At 47.4% G+C, this 8377-nt stretch overlaps 1 protein-coding gene across 1 annotated transcript; it reads right to left on the reverse strand.

Annotated features, from left to right (window-relative positions):
* Nucleotides 1–315: 315 nt before the first annotated feature.
* Nucleotides 316–6305, reverse strand: LOC121852496 (zinc-binding protein A33-like). Its single transcript, XM_042346464.1, has 6 exons — nt 5877–6305; nt 5696–5791; nt 5237–5467; nt 4321–4343; nt 4109–4224; nt 316–974 (listed from the first exon to the last, which is right to left on the reverse strand). Exons 1-6 carry the CDS (start codon nt 6285–6287, stop codon nt 430–432), a joined length of 1422 nt encoding a protein of 473 aa, XP_042202398.1. The 5' UTR covers nt 6288–6305; the 3' UTR covers nt 316–429.
* Between the last annotated feature and the right edge of the window lie 2072 nt (nt 6306–8377).

Below are 8377 nucleotides of genomic sequence, written 5' to 3' on the forward strand. Positions count from 1 at the left end.
AGGGGACGGACAGAGTGTGTGCGAGAGGAAGAGAGTTAACGTATAGAAATCGGTGAATATATTTGGGATTAATGCAGATTTCCGAAGTCTGTGAAGGGCTTTGAGACGTCTGGCAGACGTGATGAGGAGCTGTGTGCAATGTAAGGATAATTATTTTCGAGATCAGAAGCTGAAAGTTTTGAAGCCTGAAGTTTATGGTTTGAAACGTGACTTAATGTAGACTTTTCTCTGTGCAAATTGGCTCCACAATCGCTCACAAACACAACCGTTGCTTCACGGTCGATCGCGAGAAAGGTTTGAGCCGTGAGCCCAGTGTGAAAGGTGTAATATAAACTATAAGCTTTATTGTATAGCGACACGGATTATAAAAGTTTCATGCTGGTGGCCATCACAGCCAAACACAGTTAATGGCTGAGTGTTCCCTCCTCATTAATATGTCACCCGGCAGATCCTCAGAGGTTCAGAGTTTTCACCACCGTGACCCCAACAGGGATTGAAGTAAGGATAAAGTTTCTCAGTGAAAGTCTGTGTGAAAGTGTGGAGATGAGACATGTTATCGGCGTTGTAAAAGGTCACCTCTCCCCCCTCATAGTCCAGAAACACTCCCACCTTCCCGGGTCTCTCTCTCAGGGGCAGGCGGGTGGGAGGTGATGTACAAGCTTCATATTCATCCCCGTTTCTCAGCCACACAGCCCAATATCCATCCTCTGGTGATAGTGTGATCAATCCTTTCCTGTTGACAGACTCTCTGGCCAGTCCCACATCCCAGTCTGTCTTGTTGGCCACCTGCACCTCCCAGTAATATCTCCCTGATGTGAAGCCCTTAGACCCCAGGACACAGCCACAGGGATCAAACCTCTTCGGGGAGTCCGGGAGCTGCTGCCGTGTGTCTCCGAGTCTCACGCTGGTCAGGTCCTCAGACAGGACGAAGTAGGGATGAGCTGTGTCAGGATCCAGAGTCAGAGAGGCCGGAGCTGAGAGAGAGTGAAACAACACTCAGTGAAGAGAGGGGACGTCTGTGAGCTCAGACTGTGTGTGAACACATCTACACCCGGGGACAGAATGCAGCTCAAAGTTTCACAGTATGTCTGGGTGGGGGGAGAGGGGTGAGTGCAAGGTTGTGTGTGTGGGTGTGTATGAAGGCTGTGTGTGTGTGTGTGTGTGAGAGAGAGAGAGAGTGAAGTATATGAGATATATGTGTGTGTGAGTGCGTGTGTGTTAGTGGGTATGTGAGTGTGTGGGAGGGCGAGTATGTGTTTGTTTGAGCGTGTGCTTGTGAGTGTGTGCGTGGGGGGTATGTGTGAGAAGGTATGAGGGTGTGTGTGCGGATGCTTGTGTGTGACGGATTGTGATATTTGTTGTATGAGGGTGTGTATGAGATTGTGTGTGAGGGTTTGTGTGAGTGGTTGCAGTAGGGTGTTTGTGATGTTGTTTGCGTGAGCGCGTGTGAGGGTGTTTGTGAGGTTGTGTGTGATGGTTGTGTTTGTGAGTGTGTGTGAGGGTGTGTTTGAGGGTATGTGTTTGATGGTGTGTGTGAGGGTACGTGTGAGGGTGTGTGAGGTGTGTGAGTGAGTGGGGGTGTGAGAGGATGTGTGCGAAATTGTGTGTGAGTGTGGTTGTAAGCCTTGTTGTATGAGTGTGTGTATGAGGGTATATACGAGCGTGTGTTTGAGGGGGTGGGAGAGATAATGTGTGTGACGGCTCTTTGTGAACGTGTGTGTGAGCGTGAGGGTGTGTGAGGGTGTGTGAATTTGTATGTTTGAGTCGTGTGTGTGAGGATGTGTATGATGGTGCGTGTGAGGTTGTGAGTGAGGGTGTGTGTGAGTGTGTGTGTGTGAGTGTTTGTGAGCTTGTGTGTGGTTGAGGTGTATGTGTGATGGTGTGTGAGGGTGAGCGGCTCTGTGTGCGGTTGTTTGTGTGTATGTGAGTGTGTAAAGGGGGGGTGATTGTGTGTGAAGTGGTGTGAGAGTGTTGCGTGCGTGGTGTTGTGTGAGAATTTGTGTGAGGGTCTGTCTGTTTGTGTGTGAGTGGTTGCGTGAGGGTGTGCGTGAGGGTGTTTGTGTTGGTGTGTATGAGGGGTTGTGTGAAGGTGTGGTTGCAAGGGTTTGTGTGAATGGGTGTGTGAAGCGTGTGTGTGGGTGTGTGTGACGGATGATATATGTCAGGATCTGAGTGAGGTTGTGTGTGAGGGTGTGTGTGAAGATGCGTGAGTGGGGCTGTGTGACGGTGCGTCATGGTGTGTGTGTCCGGGTCTGTGTGAGGGTGTCTGCGTGAAGGTGTGTGTGAGGGCTTCTGTCAGGGGGTGTGTGAGTGTGTGTGTGAGATTCTGTGTGAGTGTGTGTGTGAGTGTGTGTATGAGTGTGTGTGAGCGTCTGTGTGATGGTGTGTATCAGTTTCCGTGCGAGGGTGTGTGTCTGGGTATGTGTAAGGGTGTGTGTCAGGATGTTTATGTGAGGGTGTGTGTGGGGCTGTTTGAGGCAGTGTGTGTGGGTCTGTGAGAGTGTGTGTGTGAGGGTGTGTTAGATTGTGTGTGTGTGTGTGGGAGGAATTTTGTGAGCGTGTACATGATGGTGTGTGAGGGGTGAGAAGATTGACATTGTGACCCTCACTGAAAGCTGGATCAGCCCAGGTGACACCTTACCCCTCACTGAGGCCACACCACCCGCTACACCTACCACCATGTCCCCCGTCCCAACCGTCATGGTGGTGGGGTGACCCTCATTTCAAGGTTGTCACTTGCCCTGTCCCCCTACTCCACTGGCTCATTCCGCACATTCGTTCACCTTACCCTCTGCAATGTCTCCCACCTCTCTCTAAAAACCCTCGTAATTAACTGCCCCAAAAACCTAGTCCCATCCTTCATCTCTGACATCTCCACCCTCTCGCCTCCCTCTGCCTCTGCTCCGAACCCCTCATCCTCGGCCAGTTCAACATCCACTTCACACCCTCCTGCTCCACCGCCTCAGACTTCTCTATTTTCCTGTATGAGGGAAGTGTGTGGGTGGTGTATGTATGTGAGGTATGTGCATAGGTGTGTAAGTGATGGGTGTGTGTGAGGTTTGTTTGAGTGATGTGTGTGAAGATATGTGTGAGGGTATTTGGTGTGCGAGGTGCGCATGTGAGGAATGTGTGTGTGAGTGGTCTGTGTGTGAGGGTTGTGTGTATGTGGTGTGTGTTTGAGTGTTGCGTATGAGTGGTGTTTGTATCAGGTATGTGTATGTGAGGGGCGTATGTGTGAGAGCTATGTGTGTATGTGGCAGAAGTAATAATACCCATTGCATTTGATATAGTGCTTTTTACTTCTTCTCGACGTCTCAACGAGCTACAAGGAATAGAACGTAAAGTGAATTAACAGTATATTTGTGGACGAATCGCGGCAGCCATTTGCGCACAGCAATGTCCCACAAACAGACTTGGAAGGAAAAGAACAATTTATTATTTGTTTTCATTTTGGAGTGATTATTGTCAGTCGTTTGGTGTAAGGAAACTTGTCCAAGGTTTCACCTTGCGTGGAATTGAAGCCTGATGTCGATGGTACGAGCGGTTAGAGAACTCGCTTTGCAAGCGAGAGACCTGAGTTCAATTCCAGGCAGAGGGCGAAACGTTGGGCAAGTTTCCTTACTCCACACAGAGCCTAATAATAATCCCTCCAAAACAATAAACAATAATAAATTGGTCATCTTCAATCCATGACTGTTTGTGGGACATTGCTGTGCGCAATTGGCTGCTGCGTTCGCCCACAAATATACAGTCAATTCACTTTACAGTGTGTTCTGTGAAACGCTTTGGCGTTTCTCGTGAAAAGCGCTGTATCAAATGTAAAGATAAAAGATTAAAAGTAAGTGTCTCGCTTGCTGGGTGAGCACTCTGAACACTGAACTACAGGAATCCGTGAGGTGTGTGTGAGAGTGTGCATGTCTGAGGTGCGTGTGCTTGGTCTGTGTGAGGGGTACTTTTGAGGTGTGTGGGGGTGAGGGCGTGTATGAAGGGTGTGTTTGAGGGTGTGTGTGTTTATATGTGTGTGTGAGAGAGGAGAGTGTATGTGTTGGGATCCATGTAAATGTGAAGCTGTTGACACGGCTTCAGGATGAGAATGGGAGACATTTACCTGGGCTGATGCCGTGTATCATCTGTCTCCAGGCTGTGTACTGTATAGGCCCTTTGTATATCCCCACAGGCAGCTCATCCTCACACACCGACAGATCAAACCCCTCGTTACTGATCCTGAAATAAGACAAAATCACATTATAAAGTGAAACTGCACCTTGAGTTTGGATTGTGGGTTCAATTCTGGGATATTTGGTAAAGATCATTTCATACCTTGTGTTGCCAGCAGCTTCCTCCTAATGAAATCAAACACAGACAGATGTCAGCCCACACTGAGACGCGACATGATAAACTCAGTCACCCATCATAGAATTCCGCATCACACAGTTTACTTTCATATTTACAGCAACGTTTCTCACTCAAACGACACGGCTTCCGGATACAAAGCAACAAGAAAGTGGTGGGCCAGATCTGCTCCACGAAAACCCAAGTTACCTTCTTGTATGTGGTGCAAGGGAAAGGGTGTGTGGTACTCAGGGTCTCCTCGAAGCTGAACTGGCCCATAGGTGGCAAGCATGGTAATGAAATATGGGAATGAAGCCAGGCCTCTTAGATGGTCTATAGCCATATTATCCCAGGGTACTCAGTGCTGATGGCAGCACAGCCCGGCCTGGCTCATCGGAAGGACCAGGGAGGGCCGACAACTTACTGGGGGATGGAAATCCTCCCATTCAGTTCCTGTTAATCCGACAGCGAAATCCCCAACTGGAGGGTATGTGGATTTAGATGGTTAGACTCCAGCAGTTACCGAACACAAAAAGCGGGCTCCCCCTAAATCTTTGTTCTGGACAACCTCGGGCTTAATCATTACAGAATGAGGTAAATAGGATTTGAGCTTTCGGATAGAGAGAGCTCATACCATCTCAACCGTTTATCTCTGGGATTTTCATGCGTGGGTGGAATTCTCAGTGTGGTTTGGATAAACTGAATGACGTTGATGGGTTTCCACATGTATTGTACACACGGCTCACCAAAACAATCATTACACTCACAGTGCGACCTGCTTAAAAACACACACCAGAATATAACAGACAATTCATCACTGATCTGTGTAACAGTCAGATTGTGATTGTCTGCCCCAGACTGTGTGTAACTGTGACTGAACTACATTATAAGGTCAACTCTTTACCTGCAGGAAGGTGAGATCCTCTTTTTTCATCTGCGTCTGTAACTCGGAGAGCTCTTGTTGAGTAGAATCCAATTTGCCCTGAATCTCTCGCAGATTTATCTCCATTCGTTTTAAAATCTCCTCCTCTCGCTGTCTGAGATCTCGCATCACTCGCTGCTCTATGTCAGTCAGACTCTGGTGCATTTTAGCAAACTCAGCCGTGACTTGGGTCTCCACACTCTTCACCTTTTCCTGCAAATGTCAGACATCAAATTATTTCACACAGTAAACAGAGACACTGAGCCACCAAATCGTATACACACAGTGATCAGAGACACTGAGACATCAAACCGTGTACACACAGTAACCAGAGATACTGAGACACCACACCGTGTACACACAGTAACCAGAGACACTGAGATATCACAACGTGTACACACAGTATATTGAGAAACTGAGATATCAGTTGTTAAATCTCACCTTCAGTTGTGAAATCTTTTCTCTCTGTTTGGCTTCAGCTTTTAGAGCAGTTTCCTTCCTCTGTGTGAGAGAATCTAAGACGTGTTTCACTTTATCCTGGAATAAATACACAGAATTAAAGTGTTTGTGTGTGAAAATATCAAGCCGAATAGATATACTCCCTCTTCAGGTATATTCTTACCTTGTAGAATTGAACAGCTTCCTCAATGGGGAGGAAACTGTGACCTCTGTGTTCCTGCCCATGACTGCAAACTACACACAGCAATTTCATGTCAGATTCACAGAACAGCTTCAGTTGCTCCCGGTGTTTCTCACAGTGAAGTTTATTTTCCGTCTGTGTCGGGGTCAGGCCCAATTTTCGTGCTTTCTCTGCTAGACTCGCCAAGGCCCAACTGGCTGTGAGGTTCTTTTCTGGAAATGTCTCCTGACAAACAGCGCAGCAGTTGTTCTCCTGCTTTTCCCAGCTCCGGGTGACACAGGAGCGACAGAAGTTGTGGCCACAGCCCAGGCTAACAGGATCAGTGAAGAAATCCAGACAAACCGGGCAAATGATCTCCTCGGTCCAGATCTCAGCCGGGAGTCCAGAAGCCATTTTGTACCTCAGCACTTCCTGATTGAAACTGGTTTCGGTTTCGGTGTGAGTGTGTAGGCGGATCCCAGTCACTGAGCTGCCAAATCCAATCATTTTGTCCCCTCTTGTGAAATCAGCTTAATGTGACTTTGATCCCAAGAGAAGATGAGAGAGCCTTGTACAGTGACAAGGACACCCGAGCAAGGAAGGCTTTGGACTGTGTGGAAGCGTAGTGTGCATGTTGGGGTGGGGATGGGGGGAAGGGTGGGAGTATGACAAAAAGCGCCATCAATTGGATTAGTTTGAGGCTCTGAGACAGACCTAATATCTCTGAGATGGTTTTCCGGAGTGCGGGGTGTACAATGGCTGAAATCTCACACAGTGAGGCGGATATTGGGTTGGTTTGGGGGTGATATGAAGCTGCCGGCGTTTTTTGAGTGAATGCTGTGGCCGGGTCAGTTGTGTTGAAGGAGGTGGCGGACGAATGGCCGTGTAAGGCAATGAGGGCTTTTGAAATTGAAGGCATGGTCGACGACAAAGACCTTCAGACGGGACTTGAAGGATGTGAGGCAGAGGAAATGCGGGTAGAGTTGGAGAGTGTGGGGACAGAGATGCTGAATGACTGACCTCCAAGGGAATTGCGGGCGAAATAAAAAAGGCCGGTGTCTGCGAGTGGAGGGAGCAGACTTTCTGATATGCTTTTAAGAAGTAAAAGAAGTAGGGGGGAATAAGACCATGGAGGTGCCTTGAATGAAGGACAAGGCTGTTCTTTGAGCAACTGGGCTGGTATCTATGTAACTGGCCATATCTCTCTATTAATGCCTGGTCTCTATATAACTCACCATGGGTCTGCATGACAGGCTTGATCTCTGCATAACGGGCCTGGTCTGTTTATAACAGGTCTGTTCTCTGTATAACAAGCCTGGTTTCTTTATAACAGCTTGGATTCTGTATAACTGACCAGGGCTCTTTATAACAGTTCTGGTCTCTGTAGGAAATCTTTGCACAGTGTACAACTGGCTTCATGTCTGTGCAGCATCACTGTTCTCTGTTAAAAAGCTCTGGTCTCTGCATAATAGACTTGGTCTCTGTAAAATTGGCCGAGTCTCTGCAAACCAGGCCTGGTCTCTTTATAATAGGTGTAGCATATGTATAACCGGCCTGATCTCTGTATAACAACCTTGTATATGTATATCGGCTTGGTTTTTGTATAAATGTCCTGGTGTCGTATAACAGGTCTGGTCTCTGTATAACCGGCCTGGCCTCAGTAAAACTGGCCTTGGCTCTACGTAACAAACCTGGTTTCTGTAGAACAGCACTGGTCTCCTTTTAACAGGCCTCGTATTTGTATCACAGCTTGAAGTCTGTATAATGGGCCTGGTCTCTGTATAACAGATCTGGTCTCTCTTTAATAGGCCAGGTCTCGCTATAAACTTCTGAACAAGGCTCGTGGAGCAGAAACTTTGACTCACTTTCGTTTCTCCATAGATGCTGCCTCACCTGCTGAGTTTTCCCAGCTATCTCTGTACTTATTTCAGATTTCAGCATCTGCAGTATTTTGTGTTTTGCTCGCTATAACTTCTTGGTCTGTATACAAGAGGCCTGATCTCTATGTAACAGCCTGTTCTCTGTATAACAAGTCTTATCTCTGCAAAGCTTCCTGGTCTCTGTATGAAATGACTGATTCCTGTATAAATTGTGTGGTTTCTGTGTAACTGGTCTGGTCTCTTTATAGCAATTCTGGACTCTGTACGGTCTCTGTATAACTAGACTCGTCTCTGTATAACAGCTGGTCTGTGTAGAACTGTCCGGTCCTCTGTATAGGAGGCCGTGTCTCCGTATAATTGGCCTCATATCTGTGAAAACGCTTGATCTCTGTATAACAGGCCTTGTTTATCAACAAAAGGCCTAGTTTCTGTATGAGGTGTCTGGTCTCTATAAAAGAGCACTGGTCGCCATATAATAGTATGTCTGCTATCTGTGTAACATCCTGGTCCCTGTATAACAGGATTAGTCTGTACATAAAATGCCGCGTCTCTCAATAACAGCACTGGTACATGTACAGCAGCACTGTTCTCTGCATAACGGAACTGGTCTATCAATAATAGCCT

This window comes from Callorhinchus milii, unplaced genomic scaffold (genome assembly GCF_018977255.1).
Source record: "Callorhinchus milii isolate IMCB2004 unplaced genomic scaffold, IMCB_Cmil_1.0 Scaffold824, whole genome shotgun sequence".
NCBI lineage: Eukaryota > Metazoa > Chordata > Chondrichthyes > Chimaeriformes > Callorhinchidae > Callorhinchus > Callorhinchus milii.

Excerpts from the sequence above, each read along its gene's own strand:
- LOC121852496 (XM_042346464.1), bottom strand. The coding sequence starts at position 6,287 with ATGGCTTCTGGACTCCCGGCTGAGATCTGGACCGAGGAGATCATTTGC. Across the intron at positions 4,225-4,320 it reads GAAGCTGCTGGCAACACAAG|GATCAGTAACGAGGGGTTTG; the intron begins GTATGAAATGAT and ends GTCTTATTTCAG. Across the intron at positions 975-4,108 it reads GATACACGGCATCAGCCCAG|CTCCGGCCTCTCTGACTCTG; the intron begins GTAAATGTCTCC and ends ACTCTCTCTCAG.